A 19,602-nucleotide genomic window follows, 5' to 3' on the forward strand; every position below is an offset into this window, starting at 1 on the left:
ATTAAATAAATTAAACATGTCTGATAAAACAACTTAATATTACAACTTAAAATTATTTTTAATTTTACATAATAAGTAAAAATAATTAACTTATTTTTAATTTCAATTATCTTTTACTTTATTTATTCATATTAGTGAAAATATATTTTAAAATTGTGATTCCACATTTATGACTCATTTTTTATAATAAATATTTTTTTATAATAATCTCATGTATCTATAATACTTTAAATATAGATGTTATATAAATAATTTAATTATTTAAAATTAATAAAAATAAATATGAGTTAAAATTAATGAGATAATATTAATTAAAATTGAGTGTGAATTTAATGATTTAATATAAACTTTAAGTTAATTTCATCAAACAATTTTAATACTTAAAGTAAAAAATAATTCATTAAAATTAATTTGTGTCATTCAAATTTCAAATTCCATATAAGAGTTAAAATTTTAAAGAGAAAAAAATAAACGTTGCTAAAACATTTGAAGTCTATTAAGTGGAAAACGTCACGGATGGTGCATCACCAGGCCAGCCCAATAGTTGGTTGGACGGAAACCAACATTGTTCTGGGCTGGGATAGCCAGCAGAACAACGCAGGCCTAGCCCACCATTTGACCTCGGACCCTCTTAAAAGATCCAACAGTGGGGAAATTTTCTCAAAGAGAGGGAAAAAGGTGGAAGAAAGAGAAAAAATAAAGAAAGAAAAGGAGAAGAAAGGAGAAAGAAGGGTTTTAGCAGCTCACTGTTCAACTGGTATGGGAATTCTCTCCTTTTTCAAATCAAAACCCAGTTTTCTCAAGCTCCCTCAAGTTCATTTCCACATTTTTTGCTTATTTATTTCGTTTAATTCACTGTTTTTGGTTCATTTTTGTTCATTTACCAACCACACTGGTACACTTTTGGGAAACGAATCAAGCAAAATTGAGCCTTTTTTCAATCCATTCTGTGTATCATATTGGCACGAGTGACCCATTTTAGTGTTTCTTTGTGTTTGTATGTATGTGTGTGTGTTTGGTGGTTTGCAGTTTTAGGAGACAAATCAAAAGGAAGATTGAGTGTTTTTTTCTCAATATATTTTGTGGGTCATCTTAGCATGAATTGCCCAGTTCTGTGTTTCTTTGTGTTTTTATCTCAATGATTTTGATCGACCTTGATTGGGTTTACAGTTCTACAGTAGTTCAATCAAGTGAGCATTATGAATTCTGCAGCTTCGAAAAGCATATGGTATAGGAGGCAGCAATGCCCATGTGGGGATTGGAAATGTTATATTACACATGAGGGAGATGTGGAGGAGCCATCCATGACTTCTCAATTGGCGAAGTATAATACCATGTCAACTGAAGCTATGGTTGCCCCTTATGTAGGGATGGTGTTTAAGAGTGATGAGGATGCTTTTGAATATTACGGAAATTTTGCCCGAAAGAATGGGTTCTCAATAAGAAAAGAGCGGTCTAGGCTGAGCCCACAGTTGGGTGTTTATAAGCGCGACTTTGTTTGCTATCGTTCAGGTTTTGCGCCTGCAAGAAAAAAGCCCACTGGGGAGCACCATAGGGATAGGAAGTCAGTTAGGTGTGGGTGTGATGCAAAAATGTATTTGTCAAAGGAGGTTGTTGATGGGGTTTCCCAATGGTTTGTCGTGCAATTCAGTAATGTGCATAACCATGAACTGTTGGAAGATGACCAAGTGCGTCTCCTTCCTGCATACCGAAAAATTCATGAGGTGGATCAAGAGCGGATTCTGTTGCTTTCTAAAGCTGGGTTTCCTACACATCGTATAGTAAAGGTGCTGGAGATGGAAAAAGGAATTCAAGGTGGACAGTTGCCCTTTTTGGAGAGGGATGTAAGGAATTTTATTCAAAACCGTAAGAGAGTTGTGCAAGAAAATGATGCTTTACTCTCTGAAAAAAGAGAAAATGATACCACAGAACTTCTTGAAGCATGCAAGGCTACTAAAGAGGCAGATGAAAACTTTGTTTATGATTTTACTGTGGATGAGAGCGATAAGGTGGAGAACATTGCATGGTCATATGGGGAGTCTGTTCATGCATACAATGTATTCAGTGACGTAGTTTATTTTGACACTACTTACCGTTCGATCACATATGGTATGCTTTTTGGAGCATGGTTTGGTATCGACAACCATGGCAAAACCGTTTTCTTTGGTTGTGTTCTGTTGCAGGACGAAACACACCGTTCCTTTGCATGGGCATTGCAGGTTTGTTATGGAAATCCTCTATAGTCATTTTATATGTGCCCTTTTGTTTGATTTACTCGTTCCTACCCCATATTATGATGTTTAATTTTTTTGGTGCAGACTTTTGTCCAATTTATGAAAGGAAGACCCCCACAGGCAATTATAACTGATCTTGATCCAGGGCTTAGAGATGCTATAAGAAGTGAATTACCAACTACTAAACATGTTATTTCTGTATGGAATATCCTGGCCAAATTATCCAGTTGGTTCTCTCTTCCTCTTGGATTACAATATGCAGAATTTAAATCTGAGTTTGAGGCATTATATTGTCTGGAGGTTCCAGATGAGTTTGACTTGCGTTGGAATCAGATGGTGTCTAGGTTTGGGCTTAGTTCAGACAAACACATTGCTTTACTCTTTTCTTTGCGGGCATCTTGGGCATTAGCCTTCATAAGAGGATATTTTCTGGCTCGAATGACAACAGAACTGTATGCAAAGTCAGTAGATTCATTCTTGAAAGGAATCTTCAATGCTCAAACATGTCTGCGCAGCTTTTTCGAGCAGGTTTATGAGAAAAATAATCCTTTTAGCTCTTCCATTGATATTTGATTTTTTTTTTATTGCTTATTTTTTCTTGGAACTCTTGCAGGTAGGTATTTCTTCCAATTTCCAAAATCACGAATTTGAAGAGATGCAATATGTGCATAGTAAAACATGCATTCCCATTGAAGAGAATGCACGAAGTACTCTTACTCCTTTTGCTTTCAGAGCATTACAACATGAGTTGGTGCTGGCTATGCAATATGCTGCATCTGAAATGTCTACTGGATCCTATATTGTCCGCCACTTCAGTAAGATGGAAGGAGAGCGCCTTGTACTATGGATCCCTGAAGAGGAACAAATTCACTGTTCCTGTAAGGAGTTTGAATTTTCAGGAATTTTATGCAGGCATGCCCTTCGTATACTTGTCATGAAGAACTATTTTCAACTTCCTGAAAAATATTTTCCTAGCAGATGGCGACGAGAAAGCACACTAATTCCTTATGATGATCGAAATACTCAAAATGGTGATGATGAATGGTTTCAAGAATTCCATTCCTTGACTGCAACTCTATTTAATGAATCATCAATGACAAAGGAGCGTTCTGATCATGTTCGTAGAGAACTTACAAAAGAAATTACAAGGCTCCTTAATGAGGTTAGAGGTATGCCACCTAGTGAAGAAGTTATGGATTCAACGCTTTCACCCACTAGTTGATACTGGAATTGTGAGTGCTGTCTATTCTAGCATATGTAATCACAGGGACCTTGTGTCTATCAGAAACGAGGACAGCTGAAAAAGACATGAAAAAAAGGGTGTTGAAAGGCCAGATGGGTTACACATTCTCTTGTCTTCTTGCAAGCAGAACAGATGTTTCTTTGAGAAATTGGGCTACTGAAAAGTAGGTATTGGATTACTGATTTCTGTACACTCACCAACAAGTAGCTGGAGTTTCCTGGATCAATGATTTGGAAGGCTGCAAAATATACAGAAGGCAATGTGAACTTATTTAAGGTGGTGTCCTGTGCAAATTTTCATAAAAGGACCTTTTTTTTTAATAAGAAAGAGGAGAAATATTTGCTTTTATATGCTTTTGGCTATTTTTCCCCTTAACTTGAAAGAGTTGCTTTCCATAAGAGCTTGCTTTATTTCAGAACATGTAAGATGTAAAGGTGTCTGGCTTTAGACTTAATGTTTCTTAGATACTTCATTTCTACCTTTTTATGGAGTTTACTAATTTTGATTCATGCAAAATAAATTAAAGTTGGGATTTGGGATAGTTAACAACTTTATGTTCTTTTTTTTGTGGGCTAAAAAAGGAAAAAATGGAAGTGAAAAAAGAATGTTAATATAGTGGTGCTTTTTATAAAGCGCAATTCATTAATCACTTGAAGAATTTGAGTGCAAGGTTCACGTTTGAAGTTTTGGGCCTTTAAAAATGAACTGTTGGGATTGCATCAGCTTTCTTATGAAACTCCTTGATGCTTATGAAGTAAATGTTGTGAATAGCCTTTCTGTGAATTCAATTTGTGAAGTGTTAAAGTTTGCAGCTCTTTATTTTTACATAGCTGATGCTTGGCCTTATATAAACACGCATCACAAATTTGTTCCTTTAGAAAAATATTTAAATGTAGTTCAGACTTAATTTCCATGTCTTACATGTCAAAATCTTTTTATGTTGATCTTCTATAATTTTTGTTTTCTTATTGCCAGATAATCTGCTACTTTCCGGTATTAGTATGGGTCTCATTCTCATTTTTTGCCCATGTACTGCTCTTGGTCTTTGCATACATCTGTGTGCATGGGTTGCCCCTTTTGGCACTTATTGTATAATATTTGCTTATCAAAAAAGGCTTTTTTCCTGTGCACATTCATTTTAGATTTTCTTAAACTAAGCCCTAGATGGTAAACCTCAAACTTCACTGGTCTTGTTCATTTTGGATCTTCTCATTGTCATTTTTTGCCCATGTACTGCTCTTGGTCTTTGCATACATCTGTGCACACAGGTTGCCCCTTTTGGCACTTATTGTATAATATTTGCCTAACAACAAAGGTTTTTGGCCTGTGCGCTGCTGTTTTTTTTTTGGCACAATAAGTTGATGATGCTGTTGAAATCGTTGTGGAGGGATGGTGTCTTAATGAATGTGAAACATGTTCATTTTAGATCTTCATTAACAAAAACCTAGATGGTAAACCTCAAACTTCACTGGTTGGACTTTTATATGAGGTGGTTGATTACTTGATGATGTTGTAAACTATTTGGAATGTGATCAGCATATGTTATTTATATCTGTATTAAAAAATCTAGACCATTTTCCTTTTCTGCTCTAGGAGGATCTCATGTAGAAATTTTCTTTATTTTTTTCCCTGTTTCCACTGCAACAGGAACAATCATGGACATCAAAGGTCAACTTTTTTATCCATACAATGTCTGTATCATGACTTTTTGTTTCCTAAGAAATCAATTTAGTGGTTCAACTATGAATTAGTAGAAAACCACATGGAAATGGTATATTTCCTTAAATATAGCATTATTTGAGCCTGCATGTTCATTTAAAATAAATTCATAAGGGAAATTACTGAAATGGTAATAAAGTAGAAATTTTGACTTATTTTGAGTATTAGCACAACCTTGTAATATCAGTCTCTAAGCATCTAGCTTTATTTACAAATAATTTATCTGTTTCTGTTATATGTTATATTTTGTTGGATATGCTAGTTCTAATTTTTTGCCCCTGGTCTTGATTTGGATGTCATGTAACAAACCCTTATAGTTTATGATGATTTCATTAGTTACAATATGCAGAATCCATGCTAGTAGGGAAGTAATGTTACAGTTATGTCTGGACTTTGAACATAGTTAATCATAATGCTATTCTGTGAGATCCTCCAGGTTGCAACAGGGAAGTGAATTGCCACTGAGAGGTGAAATTGTTCATCCTTTGTCAAAATAATAAAAATAAATTCTGGGGTTGAATTTCTCAGATGCAGACTTTACATTTGCTTTTGACTTTTTGTGCAACAAGTTCTTTTTTCTCTTTACTTTTTCCTTTTTGGCAACTCTTGTTATAGTAATGAAATCATCCCATTCTTGGAAAAAAAACCAGTTCTCTATGTAATTAACTTGATCTGAGAGAGAGTGAATTTTCTTGTTAATCAAAGAAAAAAGAATTGTCATAAAAAAAGACAGTTTAAGTTGAACTTTTACATCTGATGTATTGACTTACCAACCATGTACTGATAGTCCTTGATCCCAGGATGGTGTGCCTGAATTCTTTGTCATATAGGTTTCCTATTTATATGCTGTGGCCCATGGAGGTGAACAACCAGTATAGCTGTACATCCTTTGGTGTGGCCAAATGTTGAGCTTTCTCGGTGGCAAGAACTTTATCCTTTTCTAATTGTTGCCATTACATTTTTATCTATTCCTCACTGTTGGTACAGGATCTTGACAAGTTGAGTTGATTTCTTTATTGTGTCCAAATGTTCTCCATGGAGAAATCTCCACTATCTTGGGCACCCAATTAAATTCTATGCATTTGCAGCCTTGCACAGAGGTCTAGTGTTTAACTGTTCAGTAGTTTGGGTATGCAAGAATCAGAAATTGGATAATTCTGCCATGTTTAACTCAGTTTTCCATTTGGTCGGTTTTCACTCAATATTAATGAAGCTCTGCTGTATTCAAGAGCCCTCAAGTTGGCTGTTCTGGACCATTTTTGCATTCCTCATTTGGACATCAGAAAGGTAGCATAGTTGTTCTGATTTGTAATTCTTTTTACTATCACAATCTGTTTTCCTTCCATGGAAGACTGCTTTTTGTGAGTGAATGCTCCATGCAATAATTATTAACTTTTGCTAGTGACTGTTTTGTCTCCACATGTAGACCGATGGAACTGATTTCTTCAAGTTGTGGTGCTCTATTAATTCCTCCCAATCTGGGGTCCTTCTAGACTTCTCCATAACTGATGTGCGGTAGCAGGTAAGAATTTGACATGATTCAATTATTTTGTATCTTCATTAAGAAGAGGGTCCCCCTCGAAGAGAGACCCCATCAGTGAGATATACTTCAATACAAAGAAAGTGGAATGAAAAAGAAAGCTGCTCTCTTCTCACCACATAAGGTTTAAGAACCCCATGGAATGGTTGGTTTTCATACTGTACAATGCAGTAATGACAAAAGGGCAAGCTTGTTCTGCCCTAAAAAGATGAGTTATTGTCCCCAAAAATATCAACCTCATGACCTAAACTCAATCATGCACTCAATTTATAGTTTTGGGGAACGAAGTCATAAAACTTTTTACTAAAAACTGTATGTTATTATATTTTATCAGCTCAATCACAGGGGATGGGCCTGAGGTCACATCTGAGTCCAACCATGGGCAGGGATGTGTGGTGGGGATCTTTGGCTGTAACGAAATTCAAGGACTTGGACAGATATCTCAGGGCATTGATGTTCTTTATTTGTCCAAAATAATGGGGGTACATCAAATTGAGATAAGTCTTGAAACAGTGATTAAGAGTCTTCTTTTTTCCCTTGGGAATGTGAACTTGGGTTTCTTTTCTACAATCTAATGGGTTCGTATCTTTGTGGTTCTTCAGAATCATTCGAGTAATCAAAGTCCCATCAAAACTAAAAGTAGTTCTTGTTTCCCATGAAATTCTTCCTTTACAGGTTTTTCTTTTTAATGTTTTCCCCAGGAAATCTTTGTTCAGAAGATCTGAGAGCCATTAGTGCAGTAGTGCAGTGTGATACCATCATATTCTTTTTATGGCTTATAAAGTTTCTCAACTTAGTAACAAGTTATAATGCAAAAGGAAGCTCATCCAAATCACGACAAAAAACAGTTATGAGAGTCACTCTCTCCTCTTCTTTTCATGGTTCTTTTTTTTATCCCATCTACTGGGATTCGAATTCTGGAACCTCCCACATCCCAATCCAACCCTCTGCTGCTTGAGCCAGGCCTGAGGGCCTCTTACGAGAGTCACTTTCTTACTTTATTTGAATTATAAATGCAAGATGAATTTTGGTTAAATTACTGCAAAGCGACCATATAAATATTGACTTTTTTCACCCCCCACAAAAAAAAAAAAAAAAAAAAAAAGAGAGAGAGAGAGAGAGAGATGGGAAAATGACAGGTTAATGCAAATCCATGTAGAAGGAAAATGTCTTCCCTGTCATCATGGAGGCTGATAATGATTCTAAGAAAGTGTTGTTGACTTTGTTTGGCATCTATAGTTATTATAACTTTTATGTATTATAGTTTGATACTAGCTAGACCACATATTATAAATGAGTTGTCCATGTCGCTTTTTCCCTTCTAGTATTCTCTACAACCTACCAGAGAACTGCACTTTAGTTTGTTCTTACTGTTTTAGCAATTAGCTTGGACCTGGAACCTAATCTCTGCTTGAATCAAACATGATCTCTGCTTGGTTTCATGGTGTTAAAAGTAGCTGAACTTGGCTCTTACAAGATATGAAAACTTTCAATTGAGAAGGGAAGAAGGATCCATGTACACATGAAAACTAGAGCACAGGAACAACTGAAAAGTTCAAACATGAGAGGTCTTAGATGACTAGAGCATGTTGTATTTTACTTTCTAATGTAAATTACACAGTGATGAGCTGACTTTGAGCTTCAACCCTGAGTTCTTCCTTCATCCTCCTTATAAAGTCTTCAATTTTCTTGTTCAGTTCCTCTGTGCTGGTGAGCTCTTCGTTCTCTTTCATTTCTTCCTCCTCTTCTGCTGCTTCGGGAATCAAAGACTCAGTTTCTTCTTCTCCTTCTCCATCTTCTACAATTAAAGCTTGACTCTCTCTTTCTTGTTCTTCCATATAGAAAGGCTCATTTTCTTGCTGTTGATCTTGGTCTTCTTCAACTACAAGAGCATCATGCCCTAGAGACCCAACAGTACCTTCCACAGTTGCTCCCTTATCTACAACCAAAGGTTTCATATCAGATAATTGAGATGCTGAGCTGCCATCATCCTCAGTCCTCTTCAAGAACTCAGCATTGATACCATACCCAGGTGGAGCAGAACTGCCAAAACCCGGGTAACCCGCAAGAAAAGCAACAATCCCATTACAAATGAGGAACATGTACTTCCTTTCAAAGGTGTGGGTGATGAGGGAAAAAAGAAATGTGGAGTAGTACAGGTTGAAGGAATGGAGAAAGCAAGAGAAACCTGAGGAGTAGGATAGGAGGAGAGAAAATAGAGAGACTGAGAAGGCAAGCAGCACAGTTCTCCTAAGGAAATGCTGCTTGTTGAACTTGGCAACAGTATGGAGCTTGTGATCTTCACTCTGACCCATCAGTGTTGGAATCTCTTTGTGTATTAAAGGAGAAAATGAGCTTGAAAGGTGTGTATGTGTATGGGACTGGTGACCTGTGTTGCTAGGTTGGTGTAGGGAATAAACATGGTGGGGTTGAAAGGGTTCTCTTCCTTTTTATTGTTTTAATGAATTTACTGAAATGCCCTTGGGACTGCATTTAAAAGGAGGGTCTAGAATGGAACTTCCCAAATAATAGACGGTAGAAGACTCCAGTCGGCAATTGCCCTCAAAAAGAAGGGTATCTGAAAGCATATATCCAACACAAAGAATGGTAGGTCCAGGGAGAAAAGTTCTTTGAAGGTTCTAGCTATGACCATGGTGCTGCGTCTGCAATATTGGTTAAAATAGAAAGTAAAGGTTGGATCCAACAGTAAATGACAGTGCCCCTCCTCTCTCATAAATAAAGGAGATTCAAGAACAAGTAAATGAAATCAACGTAAATAAAATCTTGGTAAGTTACAAGCAGGCTAGTTTTGATTGATAATCACTTCACCGCATGGCTTGGAGAAGGTAATCTTTCATACCATAGAATGATCTAAAAGAACCCACATAAAATACATGAAACATTACCATTTATGTGTAATCCTGCTTCTTCTTAGATGCCAATCGACCAAATACACCAAACATGGACATGGAACATCATACAATACATTTAACATCTAATTTACACAAGCCTCCCCATTTTGAACCCGAAAATATATGCATGGCCATGATATATTTCGAAGAAGAGGAATGGTTTGATGATCAAACTTGATCAGGCCATAAGAATGCCCCCATTGCATATGCCCTTTTCTCCTCGAGGGTACCCTTAAAAGTCAGCCCATACTCCCTTAGAAGCATGTCCACCTTCCACTCCTCCATCTTCCCATAGTCTGCCTTAGTGTACCTAGGGTAATGAAGAGGCATCTGGAACCCTGAAATACACTTCTCCACTACATCATCGCCATCCTTTAGGCACTTTGGGCTCTTCCCAACCCCATCTGGGTGCCCCATCATCTTACCGCTCTGCATTTTAGTGCCCTTTGGGTACCACAAGATATGTGTAAATGCAGACTGAAGAAGCCATGAAGCCATAGGGGGAACCCAGATGATGATTAACTTTAAGGTTGATGGGGCTGCACACACACATATATATACACACACACATACGGTCTTGGTAGGCAAATGTGGCACGACAATAGTTAAGAAACAAATCAAACTGCGTACTGAAAGTATGAGTATTGATTATATTAAGACCATTGGTAGGGTCACGATGGCTTTTGATTGCTGCTTATTCAATTGGGAATGGTCATTTGGAGTGTAGCCGTTGCCCACTCTAATCTCTAGTGGTTATCAGTCGCTTCGCATTTATGAAATCAAGGGGACTGTATATAGATGCGTGTTCACATGCAATAGGCCATGACATGACACTCAGTTATGCTAAGTGGCTTTCTGATTAAGATCTTACAATAGCTGTAATTAATGATGAACTCAAATTCTTAATGTCTTGATATATTTAAATATGACACGTAATTTTAAAACTTGTTTGAATAAAACTTTCAAACATTAATCTCCTCATGGTTTATCTATATTTACAAAATCCTCATATAGAAATTTTGGTCAAATAGAGGCTATTCGTGGAGAGAGGTAGCGAAAATGATGATTACAAGCTAGAATTATCACTTAGACAAACAATGTATATGAATCATATTTTCCGTTCAAGAAAGATATATTATGAACAATCTTTTTCTCATTTAAATAAAAAGTTACGTCTAAGTATGTTCCACGAGATCATTTATTCAATCTTGAAATTAATTGAATAATTCCTTGGATAAGAGATCAGCTTTCCTCTTTAAGAAGACTTGGATCAACTTCAAATCAACTTGCAAATTTTTCTTAGTCATTAAATTTATCCCTTTTTTAGGGTTACTTCACTTACCACTTGGGTCGGAAAAAATACATATACTCTCTTTGAAAGTTGACTTAATAACCTAAATAGAAAATTTTCAGACTTATAGTTAGAAAGTAGAAGATAAAAGTTGGTAACGAGGCCAACGATAGTAAAAAAAATAAAACAATTCATGAGAGAGCTTGAAAGCTAAATAAATTAAGAATTATTAGGATATAAACATGATTCAATACTATGAATATTAAAAATTAATGGGATTTGGATGTAATTTAAATTCAACTCTTTAGTATTAAAGTAGGTCTAATGGCAGTTGGACATGCTTTATGGATTAAATTCAACTCTTTGGCATTAAAATAGGTCTTAAGGTTTAATAACAATTTGTACGTGGATGACTTAATCTTCAATTATTGAAGGAAAAAAATGTTGAAACCGATGCCATTTAGTTTAATCCATCTTCTTCCTAACTATTTTTTTGTTAAATCGCGATTGAATATAATAAAAAATGATCTTATTAATTACATACAAAATGTTATTATTATGAAATATTTATGATAAAAATGGTGGTAAAAAAGATGATATGATGGATAATTTCTTTATTATGGATATTATTTTAGAGTAAATTTATGTTTCATTTGTATAAAAATTAATCGATTATTGAATCCAAAAAATTATAAGATGGTTAAATTGTAACATCAGCATAATATCGTAAATATATAATTTTATATATTATTAAAATTGAAATTAAAACTATATGACATAAAAATTAAGAAGTTAAAATTTTATATAAATGATTGAAAAAAACTTAAAATAAATTAACTTTTTATCTTGAATTAATATAATAAATAATTATAAAGATAAACTTTAATGTATTAATATTTAATTGTTAAAATGATATAATATATATAAAAAAGTAAAATAAAATTTTTTATTTAATTTTATTCATAGTTTTATATTTTAACAAGATTTTGGTATAAATAAGGAGCAAATTATTTTTATGCAAAATATTAAACATATATATATATATAGCGTCCATCAAAATTTTTTTTTTCCATAAAATGCTCGTATTTGAGTCCAATCACTCGAAAACTCCTTATCATTTTCAAGAATAAATAGATTTAATTGAATGGTTTAGTGACCGAATAATTTACACCTATAATATTAATTACATCATTTTTAGATTAATAATATTTATGTAACAAAAAATTCAAACTATTGAGTATGTACGATAAGATCTATAACATCGAATAAAGTTACAAATGAATGAGAGTGAAATATAAATAAGACATAAAAATATGAAGGTCACGTCACTTTATTGATGATACATTTTGCTGATTAACGATACATTTTCAGTAAGTACAAAGATGTTACATTTTTATGAATGTCCAAAAAGGCATTTATGAATTGTAGTAGGAGACTATAACCCCACATGGGCCACATCCAAATTATGTAACTTTTCATCCCAGGGTTTCACCATGAGCAAATTCAGTAAATTTGGTGACAAAAGTGAAGGCTCCTATGGATGGGTGCGGTACCTGCGGATAGCTAACCTCACAAACTCTAAACTGGTGGATTTTAGACACATACTGTGTCTGAAATGGTACCCACTAGGGCCCCCCACCACACACGCTCATCTCAAACACGCACTTCAATATTCAACTTTCCTCGATGCTCATGAGTCATGAGTCATGACCTCAAACCAGCCGACACGTTGGTCGAGGCTTGTGCAATGCCCAAAAATGCTGCCAGTCCCCTTGCTCTCCTAGCTATCCTCCTACCCTTGAAAATTGACTCTTCAAACGGTACTCAAAACGACCCCATTAAAGATTTTGGGTAGTTTTGAGTTTTTATTGCTTTGGAATCTAATCTATGATTACTGGAAAAGGAACCCATACTGAATTTTTCTTACTTGTTTGAGTTTAGAAGATCAGAATAAACAGAGAAGAGAATAAGACTTAGTTCAAGATGTCATTTAATTCAAAGAGATTATGATGTTATAGGTGATTAATCCAAGATGTACACAGGCTACAATGTAATAATTTAGTCTCTCTAAATTGAGGCTTGCAGGTGATGGAGAAGACCAATGATTGTGTAGCACGTGTGGGCATAGTTTGAGGTTAACCAGGGATCCATAAATGAAGAGGATTAACAAGAAGAAGGTGGTGGTGGTGATGGTGGTGGGGGTGGTGAGGGGCCGATGACACAGGAGGAGCGGACTTGATCAAAGTACAGACAAGTTAGTAAATTCGGCCGCTCATCAAAAAGCCGGCATCTCCTGCTTTTGGCGGCTCTTCTATATAAAACCCTTCTGACCCACCTCTCTCTCTCTCCATCTTTCCATGTTTCAAAGCCTTTCAATATAGCATTTACTTCTTTGGGGGGTTTTCAACATACCCTCTTCTCTAAAAGCAGTTAGCATCTTATTAAAGCAGTGATTAATTTCTCTACAATGCATGCCAACTGCTCTCACCCACACCATTTACTGCCATTGCATATGAGACCAGGAATGTTTTCCTTTTCACTCAGAAGTTGCCCCATGTGGTTTATCAAATGAAAAGTTCATTGGAGGGCGTGTCAGCGTTGTCTTACAGGCCACACCCACCTTGTTTTACCACTTTTTTCTTAAAGATGGTTTGATTTCATGGCACCTTTTTCATGGGGTTCAGCTTCATGAATCATAAACTATTCCCAATTCGACTTCAATAATAATGCTTTAATGCATCTTTTCTTTTGGTTTCATATATTTTTTATGTACACAAAGTCATGGGGTTTTTGGGGTTTGCTCCATCTTTTTGGAACTGGCCACTGCAAAAGCTAGGTAGCTGTGTGGGAAATGTGGGTTTTGAATAGGTGACAATTAATCTATTGTTTTGCAACCGGCAATTCAGATCCTATATGGTCTCACACATGGACAGACAGTCAAAAGAAAGAGCAAGATCATTAAAGCCTTTTTTCAATGCTTGTTCCCTCCAAAGCATCAATGATGGCAGTTGTGTAAAATCTTGAAAGCCACTGTTCCATTTCTCAAGTCAGTACACTTGTGTTATAAATTTCTACTGCAGCCCCTTAGATACACGTCCATTCCATATTAGATTTGCTTTGCTGTGCTCTGTGCCAAAAGGCCCCTTCTGTCCTGCAACCAGACTGCAGATTTTCTCGTAAGGTTGGACTTTTATGTACATGGATACTGTTGTTTTTTAGCTTTTGGGGTGTGGGTGTTTATGATACGGTGAAGCCCCAAATGGGTTTGATACTTTGATCAATTTGCAGGTTCGTTTGATGAATTTTGCAGGTTCTTTTGATGAAGCATATAAGAATGTGGTCGCCAAAGAAAGGGGTCATGAGTGTGACCTTCGCATTATGTTTCATCCTTGCTGTGTGCTCTGGTATCATCTTCTCTTTCTCTGCTATCTTATCTTTGATTTTCTAGCCATGCCATGCAGAGCAGTAGCAATTGCTTTGTCCCCAAGAAAGTGGAAAACCATATTCTCTCAAGAGCTCCACCGTCAATATCTTACTTTTTCTACACAAAATGAACTCCAAACCTTTTTTCTACCTATTGCTTGGTTCCCACAGATCACGACCATGCATGCAAGCACACTGGGTTTGCTTTCTTCTCCTCTCTTCTATGGAGCCTCGACCCAACTCTGTTATATATCATGTCCACAGATTGTTGATATGAAATTGTGCTTAGGATGTATTGATAGAGATTGGGTTTCTAGGTTAATCTTTTTGCAGGGTTTGGATTTGGAAACTGAGAATCCTTTTTCTGTTATAACAATGCAGTGCTGGAGCTTTCTAGTTCATCAGAAAAGATTGGCGACATTGGCATTAAAAAGCTGTTTTTGTCCAAGGAAAACAGCACTGGCTTTGTAAGGAAGCTACTGGCATCTCCTGGTAAGGGAAGTCTCGTTAGTCTTTGCTAGGCTGCTTCCTTCTTTTTCTTCTCTCTTGTACCAAACTGATATGCTGGACACCATGTACTGTCATCAAATATCAAACCCTCAAAATGTTTGTTTTCTATTAGGGTCTTTCCTTTACATTCTTTCCACTTTGTCTTGAGTTTTTCAGTGAATTGTTCTATTATTGAAACTTGATGTAGATGAGGGCGGTGCAATGAATAGAATCGGAGGAACATGTTCAAAGGACAACATAGTCATCTTCCAAGGCCCTACTACACCACTTCCCAGTGGAATTCCAACCTACACGGTTCAGATACTGAATGTTTGTGTAGCAGGTTGTAGCATCTCCAACATCCATGTTCGCTGCGGATGGTTCAGCTCTGCCCGGCTGATAAACCCCAGACTGTTCAGGCGAATCTTTTTTGATGACTGCCTTGTCAACAATGGGGATGCTCTTGGTCCTGGAGAAAGCCTCTCTTTTCAGTATGCCAACAGTTTCCGGTACCCTCTCTCAGTTCTATCTGTTTCCTGCTTCTGACGACCTACTGCAGGTCATGGTACTTGTTATCTTGTCTATGATAAGTATATAATAATAACAGTGATTATAATAACAATGGTCTACATATAATAACAGTGTAATGATCTTTTGATGTGGTCAAGGGGCTCCATGTAGAATCTCTCTTTTTGCTAACAATTGACTCAAATATATAATATGGCCTTTACAGTTGTTACTTTTGGTGTCATGGTTGGTCTTTTGGCTAACCCACACTACAATGTTGCTGATACAATGTATCTTCTTGAATTGCCATGGCTGTAACAGCAATAGAATGTGCCCACAAAGTATTCAAACCTGAAACAACTTAATTTTAACATCACACGTACAGCCACAGTGATTTTAGGAAACATTTTAATATTTATAATACTTAAAAAATTTTATCATTCAAGTGCTAAAAATGTTAAAAAATACCTTCTAAAATCATTCATAACCTCACTCTTAATGATGTTAGCGAAGACTCTCCTGCAAGAGCCTTTTTCTGCTAGCCATTTTCTGGATAGAATCCTAAAGCAGGATGTAGAACTGTTCTAATTAATACAAATGATCTCCAAATGTGAAGAGGTGATTTTGAAGACAAAGGAAAAATCTCTATCCCTATAATCCTTGCCCCAATAGAAGAAAAATGGAATGTCTAACCCTTTAGAACAAGTTGAGTTTGTTCAGATTTTTCTATGCCTTTGACCTCCTAGTCATATTAGAGAGAAGCATGGGCATGTCTGAGTGCCAACTTGATAAGCCAGGATGCTTCAACTCCTAGAAAAGTAGTCCTGCTATACAACATAGAAGGCTAGGGAAAAAATTGAAGTGCTAACTGATAGGGATAGAAGGAGAACCACATAAGACTATACGCTTCTACGGTAACATTAACCTCTGATGCATATATAGTTTTGCATGAGCTTGTAATTTTGCTCTTTCCCTCTATCAGATTGTAATAGCCACCATCAGAGATCTTGGAAACCATTAGCAACTTGGAAGATCAATGATGGTTTATATAATAGAAATCACTCCAACCTTTGGCTTGAAGATTATGGATGTCATTCCTAAGGTCTTCATGGAACAAAAAAGCGGAAGAATTAACAAAATGATCATCTCACATATGATTAATTTGTTTCACTGATGGCAGAATGTCCTCTAACAAAATCATCATCATCATCATCATCCTCTTCTGTGATTTAAAGGCTGGGAACATGGCTCTACATTCTATTCATGGTAGTGTATTTCAGAGAATCATGCTAAAAAATACTTTCAGATGCATGAAAGAAAAACTAGAGTCGCACAGACTTTAGAACCATCGAAACGCATTCATATGAATTTTCATCACCAACCCAGTTTTCGCCTGAAATGAAGAAGAAGCATCTCATAGAAAGGAGAATCAGAAAATCATTATACGAAACCAAATACACAATTCTACACCCAAAACCAACTAAGACTAAAATTCTCGGCACAATTCAATTCAGGCCTGCTAGTAATGAACCAGACCCCATGTCAGAACCACTTTCCTAAAACCAAAAATCAAACCCAATTTATCAAGATTAATCTCATTCATATTCAAGCAAATTTCTACTGCATCACAGCTTCATTCATAAAACCTGTAAAACCATACACAAATATATTATTTCTGAATTTGGAGAAACAGATTATGACAAATAAATGCACCCAGATAAAACCCTAGAAGGAGAAGGAAAAGGGCTTTCTGCAGCAACAGTAACGGTGGCTGAGAACGAGTCATTTTAATGTAGATCGAGTTCGAGATTTTCTAACACTGCGGAGATTCCCGCCATTTTCTTGGAGCAGTTGACCTCAGAAACGGTATTTTCAATGATGTTGGGCCGATGTTAGTGGGCCAAGCCAAATTTGGACATTGGAATAAGCGGTCAGGCCGGGGCCAAGTTGCAGGCCCATTCTTAGTATAACCCCCACATCTAAATCCAACGATGATTAGCAAGGTGTAATTTAGAGTATATTTGGAATTGCTTTTTTAAACGGTTTTATGTTCTCTAAAACAAAACATACGGGAAATATATTTAATAACTAAAAACTGTTTTCTATTAAGAATAGAAAATATGGTGCTTTAAATAATATCTTTTAATTATTTTCTTTTATTTACTTGTTTTTTTATGGTTGTTTTAAGAAATAATTATATAAACATGTAAAACGATTAAAAATAAAATATTAAATATAAAAATTATTTTTAAAATATATTTAAAAATGTTAAAAACAAGTTAATAACATTTTAAATTTTCAAAACAAAAATTAGAGAATAATTTTTAAAAACTGTTTTTAAAAATTATTTTTCATAATTGTTTTAAAAAATAATTACCAAATAAGTGCTTAACTTTTTATTTTATTTTAAAGAATACGAATTAAGTTAATCCTGTCCAAGTAAGTAATCAATTATTTAAACTTTTTTACAAAATATTAAGTTTTAATATATTAAATCACTACTATATAAATAAAATATTATTTATATGGATTGGTCTTAATTATTAATAATTTTATTATAAAACTTTTGGGCATTTTGCAAAATTGTTTTCAATAGTTTTCCAACCGGAAAAACCCACAATAGGCAAAAGTAATTTGTTTGAGAATTAATGCTGAAAATAAATTATTTTTTAGAATAACCTTAAGATATTTTGAAATATTTTTGTACAATATTCTATAAATAATTTAAAATATGAAAAATATTTTAATAATTTTTGTATTTTATATAAGTATATAATATGTAACGAAAAATTTAGTTGCTTTTTATTTCTTATTTTTTAAATAGAATTTTATTCTCCAATAATTAAAATTTTGAAAATTATTTGTGAAAACCAAGAAAAAAAACCCTCTTTTCCATGAATTGTTCTACATTCAGTGAGGAATCAATTTGGAAAACCCAACATATTCCTTGAATTAGTGTTGACTGTTGGAGAATCCATTGTTGGAAGATTGGAGTTTGCTTAATGATAAATTGATAATAACAATAAAAAGAAAGATAAACAAAGGAGCCTCTCTATATCTAATAACTGTAATCATAAGAAAATTCAGTGACACCAACCATGGCTGAAATCACTTGGGATACAATATACAGACTGCCCCCAAAAATCACTAGAACAAGAATTGCTGAAATGGGGTTCTTCAGCAACTCCAATATAGGCACGAAGACAGTGTAAACAGCACCAGTACTCACTGTCAGAAAATACAGAGCATATCTTCTCACATTGTCCCAAAACTCCTCCATCAATGGCCCCTCAGGCCCCAAAGCCAGTGCCTTGTGCTCGTCCACACCCATCAGCAACAGCACAACCCCCACTGAAACTGCTCCAATCATCACAAATCTTGAGCACCCATTTGCAGAAACTTGACAAAACTCCTCTTTTGAGGGTTTCTGGGATCTGGGTGTGAGGCCTGATGAGACCAGAGGCTTGTTGATATGACCTCTTGAAGGAAGAGATACAGATGATGGCTTTGCAGGGTGGTTTAGGGATGATCTGGGCTTGAAAGGTATGAGAAAGAGAGGATTTGCAGTTGGGGTGGGGAGGTTGGTGGAGCTGGGGATGTGGGATTGGAATTTCAGGGCAGATGCCTTCATCTCTTTGATGTGTTCTTGTGCTCCACTCTCAAGTCTCAAGTGGTTCTGCTGCTGAGCCTCTATGAGTGTGGGTGGGTGGGTGGGTGGGTGGGTGGCTCCTGTGTGTTTGGTTGGTCCAAGCCTTATCTTCTACCGCTGAAAGGGACCCAAGAGTCAGTCCAAAGGACCATGTGTAATCTTCTGCCAGACCCATGTATATCCATTCAACTCTAGCACGGGAAAAAAACTGAATTGGATCCATAGCTTCTTCTACACCCGCACCCAGCCTTGCACTCATCCCCAATGTAAACTAAAACAAGTTTTCAACCAGCTTTCACACTGATATAACAATCATTTGCAATAACGACACTCAATCGTATATAATCTAAAGAATTCTTACGACCTTATAAAAAAAGTTTATATTTATAGAATGTAAAAAACTTCATCACCCCTCCCATAGAAAATACCACATCAAAAGTTACACATAAACTTTGAAAATATATTAAAAGAATTAGCATGAGAAATAGTAACAAAAAAATTATTATTGATTATAAGTTATTTTTAAAATAATTGAAAATAAAATTATAAAATGAATTTGATGATTAGTCACACAAAAAATAATAATATCGAATCT

At 35.6% G+C, this 19,602-nt stretch overlaps 5 protein-coding genes across 5 annotated transcripts; 2 read left to right on the top strand and 3 right to left on the bottom strand.

Moving 5' to 3' along the window:
* The first annotated feature begins 673 nt into the window (after window positions 1-673).
* LOC117923829 (putative protein FAR1-RELATED SEQUENCE 10) lies at window positions 674-7,337 on the top strand. The gene is made up of 6 exons (XM_034842302.1): window positions 674-757; window positions 1,171-2,219; window positions 2,319-2,762; window positions 2,848-6,483; window positions 6,623-6,718; window positions 7,071-7,337. Exons 2-4 carry the CDS (start codon window positions 1,200-1,202, stop codon window positions 3,454-3,456), a joined length of 2,073 nt encoding a protein of 690 aa, XP_034698193.1. The 5' UTR covers window positions 674-757; window positions 1,171-1,199; the 3' UTR covers window positions 3,457-6,483; window positions 6,623-6,718; window positions 7,071-7,337.
* An 862-nt stretch (window positions 7,338-8,199) lies between these two features.
* Window positions 8,200-9,467, bottom strand: LOC117923830. The gene has a single exon (XM_034842303.1). It carries the CDS (start codon window positions 9,049-9,051, stop codon window positions 8,350-8,352), a length of 702 nt encoding a protein of 233 aa, XP_034698194.1. The 5' UTR covers window positions 9,052-9,467; the 3' UTR covers window positions 8,200-8,349.
* Window positions 9,468-9,603: 136 nt separating this feature from the next.
* On the bottom strand, window positions 9,604-10,180 carry LOC117923831. The gene has a single exon (XM_034842304.1). It carries the CDS (start codon window positions 10,144-10,146, stop codon window positions 9,817-9,819), a length of 330 nt encoding a protein of 109 aa, XP_034698195.1. The 5' UTR covers window positions 10,147-10,180; the 3' UTR covers window positions 9,604-9,816.
* Window positions 10,181-14,089: 3,909 nt separating this feature from the next.
* On the top strand, window positions 14,090-15,518 carry LOC117922844 (TPD1 protein homolog 1-like). The gene is made up of 4 exons (XM_034841031.1): window positions 14,090-14,120; window positions 14,228-14,343; window positions 14,744-14,854; window positions 15,060-15,518. The coding sequence occupies exons 2-4, from the start codon at window positions 14,259-14,261 to the stop codon at window positions 15,395-15,397; spliced, it is 534 nt and encodes a 177-aa protein (XP_034696922.1). The 5' UTR covers window positions 14,090-14,120; window positions 14,228-14,258; the 3' UTR covers window positions 15,398-15,518.
* A 2,839-nt stretch (window positions 15,519-18,357) lies between these two features.
* LOC117923975 lies at window positions 18,358-19,063 on the bottom strand. Its single transcript, XM_034842506.1, has one exon. It carries the CDS (start codon window positions 18,987-18,989, stop codon window positions 18,417-18,419), a length of 573 nt encoding a protein of 190 aa, XP_034698397.1. The 5' UTR covers window positions 18,990-19,063; the 3' UTR covers window positions 18,358-18,416.
* Window positions 19,064-19,602: the final 539 nt, after the last annotated feature.

Source organism: Vitis riparia, chromosome 10 (genome assembly GCF_004353265.1).
Source record: "Vitis riparia cultivar Riparia Gloire de Montpellier isolate 1030 chromosome 10, EGFV_Vit.rip_1.0, whole genome shotgun sequence".
NCBI lineage: Eukaryota > Viridiplantae > Streptophyta > Magnoliopsida > Vitales > Vitaceae > Vitis > Vitis riparia.